Below are 15,419 nucleotides of genomic sequence, written 5' to 3' on the forward strand. Positions count from 1 at the left end.
TTATCTTGTTCTTGGTCCCCACAGAGACATCTTTACTGTCCAACTTTCACATTCATACACAGTAATGGGGAATACCATAGTTTGGATTGTTTTGATCTTGGTCCCCAGAGAGACATTTTTATCTTTAAGGATCTTTTCTAGTTCCCCCGCAGCTGCTCTTCCAAGTCTCAAATTATTAGTTGGTTGCCGTCTCCCTTTCAGTTGATGATTGAACCAAAGAATAGAAAATCATGAACAATTTCAACTTTCAAATTAATTTGGATATCAATGATTTACGTGCCTATATTTCCAGAGATAAATTCTATTTGCCTTACCTAGCTCATGTTAAATTGCCATATCTTCCATACACGGATGACACAGCCCTCCGTTATAAGCTCCTTCACATAGTATTGCTCAAACTATTAATATTTCTAAGTAAAAGGTTCTTCTTTTTAGCAAAAAGTGATGAATGAGGAAGTATAAGTAGACAGTAGCAGGGCAATCAATAATAATAATAATAATAATAATATTTAAAAAAACTTCTCAACTTATATGGAAAAACTGCAGCTTTCTGATATAACACCTACAGAACTGCAAAAGATGGCGTTACTTGGAACAGCGTACATTTTATACCAATACCTGGCTGATACTTGGGTCTCTGGTGGAAACTTGTATCAGCTCAGCAAGGCCAGTCAATGATAACAGGTGATATTTATTTATTATTGATTGTGTTGTATGAAATTTGGATAACAATAGCATCAACAACAACAACATTCAATTTATATACTGCCCTTCAGGACAACTTAACAACCACTCAGAGCGGTTTACAAAGTATGTTATTATTATCCTCACAACAATCACCCTGTGAGGTGGGTGGGGCTGAGAGAGCTCCTAGAAGCTGTGACTGACCCCAGGTCACCCACCTGGCTTCAAGTGGAGGAGTGGGGAATCAAACTCAGCTCTCCAGATTAGAGTCCCGTCGCTCTTAACCACTACACCAAACAATGGAGCAAGTAGAGTAATTTAAGTTTCTAGGGGTTGTATTTCAAGCTAATCTTTCTTGGAAAGTACTTTCAAATTCTGTTGTAAGTTCAACCATGAGTACTGGGAAGGCTATTTTGAAATTCTATTACTCCTCAGGAGGTCAATATGTTCCTGCAGCAGTTAAAGCATTCAGCGCAAAAGTTTCTGGGCAACTGCTCTATGCTGTAGAGGTATGGATCAGTATGGTAACAGATAATATTGATGGAGCGTTATTAAGGTTCCTTTACAATATCTTGGGAACTCTGAGATATGTGTCAGGAATAACTTTGAGAGCCAAGATCGGGGAAATGTTTTATGAAGCAAAGGCCTGCTGGAGAGCATTTAACTTAAAAATTAGAAGTTTGAAATTAAACTTAGAACCAGGGCCGATTCCAGACGACTAACCTTAAGTCGCCTCATGCCGCCCTCTTCCGGATCGCGACGGGGAAAATGCGAAATATCGCGTTTCCTCGCGCGAGTTTTGCGCGACGACGCGCAAAACTCGCGCGAGGAAACGCGATATTTCGCATTTTCCCCGTCGCGATCCGGAAGAGGGCGGCATGAGGCGACTTAAGGTTAGTCGTCTGGAATCGGCCCAGGTCTTCTTGGATTAGTTATGCTGGATCATCATTTGAGTAATTGGGATAAATATTTGGAATAAAACTTATGATTTATGGACATCACCTATGATATGATAGAAACTATGAGGAGTAATGAATTGATTAAGTTAATCAAATGACGTTTGAGGGATCTTGATTATTATAGCATGTTGCTTGGAGCTTGTAGAGAATGTATTGTCGAAGGCTTTCACGGCCGGAGAACGATGGTTGTTGGGGGTTTTCCGGGCTGTATTGCCGTGGTCTTGGCATTGTAGTTCCTGACGTTTCGCCAGCAGCTGTGGCTGGCATCTTCAGAGGTGTAGCACCAAAAGACAGAGATCTCTCAGTGTCAGACACTGAGAGATCTCTGTCTTTTGGTGCTACACCTCTGAAGATGCCAGCCACAGCTGCTGGCGAAACGTCAGGAACTACAATGCCAAGACCACGGCAATACAGCCCGGAAAACCCCCAACAACCATCTTGTAGAGAATGCTCTTCTCTTACAGTTACCATCCCTTCTCTGATAAAAATATTTGAGTTAACTCTTCCAAAGTATAAAATGGCATTTTTGCTTGCATGTTTGAATGCCTTGCCATTTGGTGATGCTGTTGGGAAGGTTTTGTGGAATTTCATACTCTAACAGACTATGTGGATGTGGCACTAACCAAATTGATACTACAGATTACATTCTTTTGGAATGTCCTGAATTTTTAGATCGGAGAGCTAAACTTATTCTTCCTCTGTTTAAGGAGGATTTTATTTCTCTTGAAGCTAAATCTTCTTGGCTATTAAGAAGAAGATAAACAAGTAACTTTGTGTGTGGTGCAATTTTTGGCAGCTGTAGTAAAATCACGTTGTAACTCTGGCAGTAAACTCTAGGTTTCCCTTTTAGTAGGTGATAGCTGTTTGTGTATGACTTTGGTTGTGAAAACAGTAATTAATAATAAGAAGAAGAGGAAGGAGATGCTCTAGGATTCTCCCAAAATTTTTATCATAGAGTTTCAGGTGACTACTAGAGCATCCTGCAATGTGGTGACATCACAGCTGAAAGCCATGTTGCAACATCATGGGACACTGTTAGAATAAGCCCCTTCCCCACCAGTCTCTAAAATGACCAGTAGGGGAAGATTTAAGAAAATGTTAGTGGCACGGTTGTGACTCTGTGATACAGCTCTTGCTTTCCACACAAAAAGTTCAGACCCCAGTTAAAGGATCAGGTGGTAGCACATGTGAAAGACCCCAACCCGAGACCCTAGGAAGCTGCATAGCAGATCGTCTCAATAGACCAAAGGTTTCACACAGTAGAAAGTAGCTTCATGGGTGTTCATCTCTCTCTTTTACTCACTCACTCTCTCACACACACGCAATTCAGCTGAACATATTTAGTCACCCATGGCTGCTTTCATTGGGAATCATGATTGTGTGTTACAGTTACGGTGTGCTGTGTGTTACAGTGCTACCATGATGGAAGGGTTGGAGTGCAAGCTCTGCATCAAAAAAAATTCAGTTCTTAAATCTTCCCGTTGAAAAGAGAGCAGTAGTATAGTGACTCGAGTGTTGGACTAGGAAGACTTGAGGTCAAATCCCCACTCAGGTGAGTCGCTCACTAGATGACTCTAAGCCAGTTGCTGAAGGCCTAGCTACTAATAAGATCCCAAATCTTCCCTGGGTCTTGTCGAGCAGGCATGTGCTTTGAGTTCCCTGGTGAAACTTGATTGACTCATGGCGGGGCAGGTGCTGCGAGTTTAGACGCCTCTCCATGGCCGTTTCCACACTACTCACCTTCATCCGGAACGCTGCGGAACGTCGCGAAGAAACCGCGGAAGAGAGTGTCTTCTCGCATGAGTTTTGCGCGATGTCGTGCAAAACTCACGCGGGAAGACACTCTCTTCCGCAGTTTTTTCGCAATGTTCCGCAGCGTCCCGGATGAAGGTGAGTAGTGTGGAAATGGCCCCCGTTTACCTTTCCTTCAGACATGCAGCCTGCCTAGGATATTTTGGTTTTAAAAAATCAAGGAAAGAAGCACAAAACTCTCCATAATATAATTGGAGCCTTGTTCTCAAATAAGTATGGGAGAAAATTTGCAGCACACATTTCCAAACGCCAAATGTTTTTAAATTTGCCCTTTTGGAGTAAAGGGACTTAATCAGAAATTGTAGGTGTGGTTAGGGTGGCCAGCAAGATGTAATAGAAAACAGCATTCTTATAGTGCCTTTAACCATCTGCAAGAGGGATTTGTCTCGCCCCTGCTTGACAAGCCACAGGTGCCTCAGTTTCCTCTTCTACGCAACTCTGATGGTTACGGGAGCCCATTCCTCCTCTGCAGTTGGCCACCCTAGTAAACAGTGGGTGGTTTATATGTGCAATGGGGTCGAATTCTTTCACTCGTATTGAGACTTTGGGTCTTTCTCAGTAGCATATCTTAGAGTGTGAGTAACTTGGCCAGAGGCATTTGCAGCTGGAGAACAATTAAGGCCTTCCAGACTTAGCGTTACCAGCAGGTCTGGAGAGAAAGTGGACCCTAAACACAGAGGCTTTATAATCGGAGAGCAAACACAGCTAAGACTGCAACGAAAGCTCTCTCAAAAACAATATTAAATAGTATATTCTCCAGTGTCTAAAGTGCTCAGTGCTTCAAGTACACACTATACAATATTAATCACCAGGGCTTTTTTTCTGGGAAAAGAGGTGGTGGAACTCAGTGGGTTGCCCTCGGAGAAAATAGTCACATGGCTGGTGGCCCCGCCCCCTGATCTCCAGACAGAGGGGAGTTTAGATTGCCCTCCGCATGCATGGCACAGAGGGCAATCTAAACTCCCCTCTGTCTGGAGATCAGGGGGCGGGGCCACCAGCCATGTGACCATTTTCATGAGGTTCCGGAACTCCGTTCCACTGCGTTCCTGCTGAAAAAAAGCCCTGTTAATCACTAATACTTATACAATTAATACAATGATTACAGTTACAATTCATTCAGAGCCTTTCTAGGCTCCACCCTCAAATCTCCAGGAATTTCCCAACCAGGCACTGGCAACTCTACCTGGAAGGAAATGAAATTGCCTGGGAAATAACTTATCATTAGGCCTCTGTTAGGGAGAGAAAGAGGCATGGTATAGCCCAATCTCGTCAAATCTCAGAAGCTAAGCAGAGTTGGTAATTGGATGGGAGACCACCAAGGAAGACTCTTCGGAGGAAGGCAAAGGCAAAACCACCTCTGCTTCTCACTTGCCATGAAAGCACTTTACTGGGGTCACCATCAGTCCTTTGTTGTGATTTGATAGCACATACACACACAGGCCTCTGTTAACAGGACAGGACAGTAGGCAGTTGGCAATCTTATTTTTTAGCACCGATGAAGGACTGTAGACAAGAAATTGGCCTGGTGCCTGTATTTTTAGCAGTGTGGTTGTTTTCTTTTCCTTGAAACAACTCATTTCCTCTACAGAGCCAAATTCCATTTCATTTTCATTGACTTGTTCTCACAAGTGCAAGCAAACTTCCCTAAATTTCCCAGCTTTTTGATAGGACCCTGTGGACTAAAATAGACATTACGAATTACGATGTCTATGAGTCCACTATGGGGACTTGCAGCCATATTATAACTGGGAGTTCTTGGTGGGGACTCCTTTTAAAAGTGACCCGTTCTGAGCCCGCATGCGGGGAGGGTGGGATATAAATATAATAAATAAATGATGATGATAATAATAATAATAAAAAGTGCAATGGGGCCAATTTAGCTTAGCAATGCAGCATGGGAGAGGCCCCTGCCTCCCATCTGCATCATTTTCCTGAGCAGAAATGGTACGAGGGGAACATTATTTGCCTCCTGATGTGGCTCCATGTACAAGCATTCATTGCGAATAAAGCCCCCAAGTTAGGGTTCCCAGGTACCCACTAGTCGCAGGCAAACTCCTGGGGGCTTGCCCCATTACCCGCCGATCCACCAGCAATTGGCAAGAAGTGGCAAGCTCCCCAGAGGTTGCCCACCACCAGCAGACAGCTTGGGAACACGGGTGGCGCATGCGCTTCCAGGGAGCAAGATGACGTTACTTCTTGAAGTGACAGAGTCTCTCTACATGTTAATAAGTACCTAGGGATGCTCAAATGAACCTCATTTCACATGTCCTCCCTCCAACTTTCCATGTGCTCGATCACACAGTCACACTTCAATTTGCTCTGTGTCACGTGTTTGATATCAGTTCCTCCTCATCTGCTAAAAGTATCCCAGTTTCCCTCACATCCATTCATTGAAATGCAGATCTTGACTCTTTCTCATACCTTAAAGAAATGCAAATTGGAAAGTCAAAGGAGCCTACAGTACTTGTTCTCACAGCAAAAACAGAGCAGAATTGACGGGTTGCCCTCCTCCTGAATCACTTGCAGATGCAGTCACACAAAAAGAGCTCCCGTGAAAATGGCAGGCATTCACGTACACCAAGCAAGAACAGCCTGCATGTGAATTGAGGGCTAAACATACAAGCCTGAACTTGAGCGTCCCTAGATACTTAATAACATGTAGAAAGACTCATAGTCACTCCATCCACAAATGTGCTCCCACAGTTTGCTGGGGCCAATTTGGGTCCCAAATTGCCCTGGAAGTGCTCCTGCACTTTCCAGCAGGCTGAATCCCATTTGATTTGGCACAATTCGGCCTCTGGGGAACTTGGCCCAAATCAGGCCGCTACGGCACATGGGAGTGCACGCTGCTGCCCAGAAGCACACTGTGCAGGAGGTGTATTCCTCCCCTGCCAGCCAGGTAAGTGGGGGTGGAGGGTGGGAGCGGGGAATCCTCTGCCTCTGGTGGGGGACTGGAATCCCTACTTGTAATTCTGGAGATCTCCATCCACCGCCTGGAGGTTGGCCATCTTCAGTTTGTCCTCTGCATTCCATCTCATTAAATTATCAGAGCACACATCTGGGATGATTGCTCTGATGGGTGTGCATAACTCGGCTCACATGTCTTACCAATAGGGCTGCCTGGTCTCCTGGACTTGAATCCAGGGGACAGGTGGGGGGGGGGGGGTGCCGGAAGGACTTTACTTCCTCATTGCACCAGGAATGATGTCATTCCCAACACAATGTGGAAGCGGTAGGTCGTGCTTGGGACTAATGTAATAAAAATTGGCCCCCAGCACTAGACTGGGAGCTGATTTTTATCAAATCGGCCCTGTGCGGGACCCATCACTATGTGTCATGCCGGGAATGAAGTCCTTCCTGGAGCAACTAGGATGTGCTCGGGAGTGGTCACCTGGATTAGGGGAGCAATCCTAAACAAGTCTAATCAGAAATAAATCCCATGTTATTTGGTAGAGCTTACTGCCAGGGATTTTAGCCTAATTTGAGCAGCCATTCTTCCAATGGCTGGTTGCTCTGGTCCCCTACAATTGTTCAGTTTTACTGTTCTGTTTTGCTGAACAGAAGCAGAAGTCAGACATTTCAGAGGACAGGCCTCCCAAAATAGGAATGCCCTCTGAAAAAAGGAGACATCTGGCCATCTAAAAAAGCTACAAGTGACGGATTACACTTGCCCAGTGTGATCAAGTGGAGCACAAGTGAATGGCAAGTGAACAGGGAGGAATACACATGAGTCTGTTCACTTGCCAGGCAAGTGTAATTCATCACTTGTAGCTTGGCTCTAAGCCATACTATGTATTTAAAACTTTTGTACTGTGTTCATCATGAGTTTTACATCCTCAGGATACTATTGCCAAAGTAAAAATAAAAATAAAAACCTCAAGTGTTCTCCTGCGCTCCTTTTCTACCTTTCAAGAAAGGTTTCAGGTTTTATCCTATCTGGCTAAGTGCAGCCATTCTATCTAATCATTCTCCAAGCCTATCTCCAGTGTTCTGCTTGGCTCTTTTCCATCCAACATTGATTGTGCTGCCTACTCACTTCCTTTTATCAGAAAATGAAACCTGTTTAGTTTCTTTATGAGAAACTTGAGATTTCCCTCCAAAGGGAGTACCTTTCCCCAGTCCAGTTGGGAATCCCCAAAACCTACTGAGAACAGCTGACTCAGCTTCTGACCAATCAAGTTTGAGGAGGGAAAGACTTGTCAAGTATAAATTCTCCCCTGGAATTCGAACATTCACCAGACAGCAAATGACAGGACATCCCAAAGGAACTGCCACCATTAGCACCATGAACAAAGCCTTTGTTGTCTTCCTTTGTACAGCTGTCTTGCTTGGAACAGGCATTCAAGGTGAGTAATGCTAACCAAAGGATATAGGGCTTGCCCTAGATGGGCTTTTGTAATTTTCCCGTTGCAGCTGCAGATTCCGATATAGATTAAGGGCAACAGGGATTCCAAGTGGTAGATTTCTTTGCATTGCCTGCCCAAATCCCCGGGCAGTGGCCTTTACCCATCTCAACACCACCAAGGATTTTTTCAGTTTTTTAAAAAAATCAGCAGTTGACTATAGTTATAGTATTGTAACAATCTGTCTATCAGGTTCTCTGAATGCCCAGCTTTCATTTTTGTTAAAAGTAAGCCTGTAGCCCCTTTCATTGTGGAGATATAAGGGGAAAGGCATAGCTCTGCAACAAAAGGGGCTAGAGACTTAATTTTTAAAAATAAAACATGAAAGCTAGACAGAATGTCATAAAGTAATACCTATATTCAGTTGCTGATTTAAGAAACAAATTTCTTCCAGCTGCAGTCACTTATACTGGTCACTGCTTTGTCTCAAGTAAGGTCTTGTCACCTGTTCTGACTGGAGACCATACATTTGGGAAACAAAGATAATTTCCAGTGAATAAATTCCAGCCAGGAACATGGTTGTATGAGCCTCTAAAAACCTGGTTTGGTTTTGTGCTTGCCTTTTCTGGAGAAGAAAAGAGTGGCCTAAAGATGTCCTGACGGAGAGAGTATTGGAGTTTCTCTGAGCAGAAAGCTTGAGGGTGGGGGACGACGACACAGAAGTAAGGATGTACTGATTCCAGGCCTGATCAATCAAATTAGCTCCCCGCCTTCCACCCCTCCAGAATTGTTATTTTAAATCTCTGTCGTACTGTGCCAGGCAAAATGGGTTTAATTAGAAATGAAAGGTGCATAACAGTGTGGATTTAGACAAAGGGTAAATCTAATTATCCATTAGTATATATTATCCTTGATCAATTACCCAATCAAAACAACAGAGAGCCATTTTGCATGACTGGCCACAATATTGACCAGAATACTGTCACAGAACAATTGAAATATTTTTCTCCGTATGACTGTTTATACTTTTAAAAAAATGTTGGCAACCAGCCATCTCCAAGCAGCCATCTGTTGGTCTTCAGGAAGCCATCTGTTGGCTGTCACTCTTCTTAGGGTGGGTGCCTGGCATTGACCAGAGGTTGGGGCTTTTCCATTTTGGCCCCTACTCCATGGAATGCGGTCCCTGAAGATACAACAGGAGCCCCCACTTTGTAGCGCTTCAAGAGGCTCTACAAGGCTTGCCTCTTTGCTAGGGCTTTTGAGGGGGCTTAAAATGGCAGACATCTTTCGGGGAGGAGAGAAGAATTTCGGATCTGTTATTTTATTTTGGTTTTAACTGTAAATATTTTTAATGTACAATTGTAAGCAGCCTTGAACCACAACAGGGTAAAAATGTTTTAAACTTCACGTACGCTGGCTGCCAAGTTAGCTGGCTCCATGCGTCTGCTGTCATGTAGCATTTGGTTTTCAGCCTGTTGCCGTAAGTATCTCTGTTCAAACACTTCCAGAAGCTTACCACAAGCTGAACCCTGCACGTGGGTGGGTGGCAGCAGAGATACACAACTGTCTGCTACTGCCACAAGTTTGGGCGTGCTCGAGATTTCCTTGAAATAAAATGATTGTGCGAGGGGGCTTTTAAAACCTCCAAAAAGCACTCTGGAAAAGAAGGAATCCATATCTTTCTTTCTTTCTTTCTTTCTTCCTTCCTTCCTTCCTTCCTTCCTTCCTTCCTTCCTTCCTTCCTTCCTTCCTTCCTTCCTTCCTTCCTTCCTTTCTTTCTTTCTTTTAAAATAGAAAAGAGGTACAGAAAAGGAAAGAGGGACAAATTTTTTAAGAAAGAAAAGAAAAACAATACAGAAACTGTGTTTTATGGCTATCAGAGTACAAAGATCTTACAGCATTTAGGATATATATTTTCAAATAAACAACATATACAAAATTCTAACCTATTTCTGATTGCATGCGGGAGCTTTTAATAACAACAACAACAAAGTTCGATTTATATACTGCCCTTCAGGGCAACTTAATGCCTACTCAGAGTGGTTTGCAAAGTATGTTATTATTATTCCCACAACAAAACACCCTGTGAGGTGGATGAGGCTGAGAGAGTTCAGAGAGAGCTGTGATTGACCCAAGGTCACCCAGCCGGCTTCAAGTGGAGGAGTGGGGAATCAAATCCAGCTCTCTAGATTAGAGTCCCATGCTCTTAACCACTACACCAAACTGGCACTCACAATAAACCTCCAAATAGTACTCTGGAAAAGAAGCAATCCATTTATTCTTGTAGGTATATAGATTATTTACAGAAGTGAGCTTCTGACTGAAAAATGAAATGTTGATGACTCTCAATAGAAATAGTAAAAAGTCCAGTAGCACCTTTAAGACTAACTACATTTATTGTAGCGTAAGCTTTTGAGAACCACAGCTCTCTTTGTCAGATGCATCTGACGAAGAGAGCAGTGGTTCTTGAAACCTTATGCTACAATAAAGTTGGTTAGTCTTAAAGGTGCTACTGGACTCTTTATTATTTTGCAACTACAGACTAACACAGCTAACTCTTCTAGCTCTCTCAATAGAATGTATGAGGTAACTCCACTGAAGAAAAATGACACATTCACATGTGCAGGCTATCACTGAACACTACCAGTTCACAAATGGTGAACATGCATACGTGAATCAGCCTCAAGAATCTATTACAAATAATTTATCTCACAAACCTCCAATGACTTCTCAATTTTTTCCTTTATCCATTTTATTTTTAGGAATCCTAACCTCAGGAAGGGGACGTTGCATATGCCCATCCCCAGGTTCTAATTTTATTCCAAGGAAGCCTTTGGAAAAAGTGGAAGTGTATGCTGTGAGTGCTTCTTGTGACCGTGTCGAGATCATGTAAGTCAGGAGACCCTTTTTCAAAACCCTATGAGCACTTTTTCAATGTTGAGAACAAATAGTAGACGCCACAACAAAATGGCTTCTGGGGGCGGGACTAATTCCACAATGACTTCCATGAGGGCTGTGTCCAATCATAACATGGTGGAAAGATCCGCAAAACGTTAACCAAGCACTCTCCGGATGGAGTTGGGTGTTTCTCAATGGGTGCTCCTTGCAGATACAAAGATGGTGGTTCTTGGGCTCTTCTGAAGCAATTCCTACTCCAACAAAGTGGAGGCAAGCCAAGATTGGCTCTTTGCCACGTTGTTGGGCCCATGATCAACACACTGGGGATCACTGATGTGCGGATTTATCAGCTGGGCTAGGCTAATAATGGGTGAGGAAAGAAATTACAGATTTGTTTACCCTGAACTTGAGAAACTATCACATGATCAGCCGGCCATTTTTTGCTCTAGCAGTGATCCTGTTCCTTTAATAAACAGAACTTTGGTGGGTGAAGCTTTTTCTCGCCTACAGATATTGTCATGGGAGAAAAGCCAGTTTTATGACTGTCAGGCAGCCATTGTCCCTCCTTGCCAAGTTACGTCCCTGTGATCTAGGGTTGCCAACCTCCTGGTGGGCCATCTTCCTGGAATTACAACTGCTGTCCAGGCCACAAAGATCAGGTTACCTGGGGACAAAGGCAGGTTTGTAGGATGGACTAGGGTTGCCAGCTCCAAGTTGGGAAATTCCTGGAGATTTGGGGGGGGGGGGAGAAATCTGGAGAAAGTGGGGTTTGGGGAGGGAAAGGACCTTGGCATGGCATAATTCCATAGAGTCCACCTCCCAAAACAGCCATTTTCTCCAAGTGAACTGATCTCTGTGGCCTGGAGACCAGGGCTGTTTCCACACAGCTTACCTTCCCTTGGAACGGCCTGGAACGTTGCACAAAAAACGTGGAAGATCGCGTTTTCTCGTGCAAGATTTGAGCAACGTCGCGCAAATCTCATGCAAGGAAATGCGATCTTCCGCATTTTTTGCACGATGTTCCGGGTCGTTCTGAGGGAAAGTAAGCCATGTGGAAATGGCCCAGTTGTAATTCCGGGAGATCTCCATCCACTACCTGGAGACTGGCAGGTAGGTAAGGACGCTATTGCCTTACATCCACGCTGAGCTCCCTCCCTTCCCCCAACTCCACCCTCTCCAGGCTCCACCTCCAAATTAAATTTCCCAGACCTGGTAATCCTGCTGTGACCATACTTTTGTGTCCATGCTCAGTGATCAAAATGTCTTTGGACGGTTCTTAGAGATTAAAAAAAATATCTTCTTTTAATTTATGAGAGTGAGATGTAATCACGTGGACTTTGTTCATTCCCTTCCAGTGTTACGCTAAAGCAAACTGGAGAACAGCAATGCCTGAATCCGGGTTCTAAAGTAGTGCAAGCTATGTTGGCAAGGATTGCACAAAGCAGGTATGCAGATATGGGAAATCCCCATGCTGGCCGCAGATTTCCACCACTGTTAAATGTTTAAAATGGTACTATTTCCTTTATTGTTTCCAGCTGAGGGCATAGAGCCAAACTACATGGGATTTTTTTAATGAGGTGGGTAAAGATTCCGTGGAAACAGCTAGTAAAGTTAAGGGTTGCATCTGAAGCAGTTAAGCAGCGAGCCGTATATCTGTGGTTTTGCACAAATTCCTTCCCCGGTATCTCCCGTTAAAAGGATATTATTTATTTCTTATATTTATATTCCACATTTCCAATAATTATCTCCCAAAGCAGCTTTTGACTATCAAAAGAAAAGTGCTATGTCCCTAAAGTTTACAATGGCCGTTTCCACACGGCTTACCTTATTCTGCAAAATAGCGAAATCTCGCACGAAATCTCGTGAGAAGACGCTGTTATCGCGCCTTTTCGCGCGATAACAGCATCTTCTCGCGAGATTTTGCTATTTTGCAGAATCAGGTAAGCCATGTGGAAATGGCCCATGTAAAAAGACAAGAAACACAAGGGGAGGGCAGGGGAAGGAGAGTAGCGTAATGGTGAGAATTGGGCCAAGAAGATCTTCCCTCCTTGGTGCACTTCCTTGTATGAAAGTATGTGACTGTCTTGTGGCCTTTATCCCCCTGGTGAGTGACTGTGTCCCGTTCCTTCCAATTCTGCAGTCTCAGGGCAATTGGCACTAGGAACAGTGCTCTTTCTGGCAGAATGAAGGGAACAATACTCTCTGCATCTGCTTCTTTCCTGACCAGTGGCGGTGTCTTCCACTTACCATGGTGTGAGAAGACACTTCCAGACAGCAACAGTCCAGATGTTTCATTTGTGCTAGCAAATCTGGTACCTTCAAACCTGGCCACTCTATATGTGGGTTGCCAAAGATAAGAACATAAGAGAAGCCATGTTGGATCAGGCAAATGGCCCATCCAGTCCAACACTCTGTGTCACACAGTGGCCAAAAACCAGGTGTCCTCAGGAGGTCTGCCAGTGGGGAAGGGACACTAGAAGCCCTCCCACTGATTGCCCCCCCAAACACCAAGAATAGAGAGCATCACTGCTCTAGACAGAGAGTTCCAACTATACCTTGTGGCTAATAGCCACTGATGGACCTCGGCTCCATATGTTTATCCAATCCCCTCTTGAAGCTGTCTATGCTTGAAGCTGCCACCACCTCCTGAGGCAGTGAATTCCATGTGTTAATCACCCTTTGGGTGAAGAAGTACTTCCTTTTATCCATTCTAATCCGACCGCTCAGCAATTTCATAGAGTGCCCATGGGTTCTTGTATTGTGAGAAAGGGAGAAACATACTTCTTTCTCTATCCTATGCATAATCTTGTAAACCTCTATCATGTCACCCCTCAGTTATCGTTGACATGTACTATACAGATGTACTGTACAGTAGTGACACGAAACCCACTCTAAACAGCTTTCTGCAACAGGGATTTTGCTGAGCCACTGAGTATTGCTGAGAATGATCCTGACAGCTTCTGTTTCTGCTTTCAGGGCTTCAGGAAATACTGGCAGGAGAGGAAAAGCAAAGGCTGGTGGGAGGTCCCCACAGTAGAGCAATGGACGGAGGCGTGAATTTGGTCGCCCGCTGGATTTCTTGACTGGCAAAGGTCAAACACAGATGAAGAGCCATCAGATGAATATCTCTTGATACGACTGTGTTCCTTTTAAAAAACACAGTTGCTGTACCTGCATCTTTGTGTATGCTGGGCTTGCCCTGATCTAGCAAAGTCACTTTATTGAATCGATAACATCTGCTTGTTCTTGATAAAACAGCTGGGCTGGTAAAGTGGCTAAGAGAGTAACGTACTGTGAGACTGAAAGTTTCTTGCTTAGAACCCATTGTGGGGGCTTGCGCTTCGATCACAATCTGCAGTTTGCAGATGACAGTACTGTTTTCACTGGGGTATTACGGCATTGCTGAGCCCCTTTGAACTATGATCCAGAGGAGTTAGCCGTGTTAGCCTGTAGTAGCAAAATAAAAAAGAGTCCAGTAGCACCTTTAAGACTAACCAATTTTACTGTAACATAAGCTTTCGAGAACCACAGTTCTCTTCGTCATCTGATGAAAGAGAACTGTGGTTCTCAAAAGCTTATGCTACAGTAAAGTTGGTTAGTCTTAAAAGTGCCTTTGAACAATGTAAACCACTGTATCTGTCTGCTCGGCTTCGGTAGGGATTTTAAGGCAGCCTCTTTCGCCCCCTCGAGGCCATATCTGATTACCGTATTCATCTCATTTCCCTCCCTCTCCCTTTTGGTACATGAATAAACTCCATTGTCTCTTAAAAACCTGTACCCATTAAATATTGTGTTTAGGAGTCTGCGTTTTAGGATACATAATGTTGCCTGCCCCAGGATGTAATGGCCACTATTCTCTATTGTAAATATAGTTTTGCTTCATAATATCTCTAAAAGTTATTAGAATGTTTGTAACGTAGAGCTCATGATGGACTGAAAATGTACAAATGAAGCCTTTTTATTATAAAATGACTCTGTTGTAGAAATACAAGCTTTTTATACGTTTTTATAGTCTTTTATTTTCATTATTAAATGGTTTCTGCTTTAGCAATCAGCGTTTGTTTTTCCTCGTTCAGAAAAAAGAGATATTATAGGGGACTGTAATGTGCGGTATGGAAAAAGTGGGTAGAGAGAACTTTTCTCTTTCTCCCATAATACTAGAAGCGATAAAGTAGATGAGCAGTAGACAGACAAAAAGAAAACCGTCCTTTACATAACACATAATTCACTCTAGGGCTGCCATCTTCAGTTTGGGGAATTCCTGGAGATTTGGAAGCATTGCCTGGGGAGGGTTGAGTTTGGGGAGGGGAGGGAGCTTGGGTTGCCAGCCAGGTGGTATGACTGACAGGCACATTTGGGGGTGAAGAATGGAGGAATGGCGCCTTGAAATGCCATTCCCTCCCAGTTTTGTTACTATTGTTCCATTGAGTGAGGGCGGACAGCAAGGGCAGTAAGGTTGCTGCTGCAGGCAACCCAGAGGGAATGTGCAGTGGCACCTTAGAAACCAACAAGATTTTCACGGTGCAAGCTTTCAGAGCTCCCTTCTTCAGCAGGGATGTGATACCATAGAGTCTACCTTCCACAGCTATTTCCTCCAAGATCCAGGGGAGTTAGCCGTGTTAGTCTGTAGTAGCAAAATAGTAAAGAGACCAGTAGCACCTTTAAGACTAACCCACTTTATTGTAGCATAAGCTTTCGAGAGCTACAGCTCTTTTCGTCAGAT

The 15,419-nt window shown here is 43.9% G+C and overlaps 1 protein-coding gene across 1 annotated transcript; it reads left to right on the plus strand.

Annotated features, from left to right (window-relative positions):
• The first annotated feature begins 6,288 nt into the window (after positions 1 to 6,288).
• Positions 6,289 to 14,747, plus strand: LOC129336950 (C-X-C motif chemokine 10-like). The gene is made up of 5 exons (XM_054990378.1): positions 6,289 to 6,354; positions 7,558 to 7,801; positions 10,561 to 10,687; positions 12,052 to 12,141; positions 13,673 to 14,747. The coding sequence occupies exons 1-5, from the start codon at positions 6,289 to 6,291 to the stop codon at positions 13,731 to 13,733; spliced, it is 588 nt and encodes a 195-aa protein (XP_054846353.1). The 3' UTR covers positions 13,734 to 14,747.
• Positions 14,748 to 15,419: the final 672 nt, after the last annotated feature.

The sequence above is a fragment of the Eublepharis macularius genome, chromosome 10, assembly GCF_028583425.1.
Source record: "Eublepharis macularius isolate TG4126 chromosome 10, MPM_Emac_v1.0, whole genome shotgun sequence".
Classification (NCBI taxonomy): domain Eukaryota; kingdom Metazoa; phylum Chordata; class Lepidosauria; order Squamata; family Eublepharidae; genus Eublepharis; species Eublepharis macularius.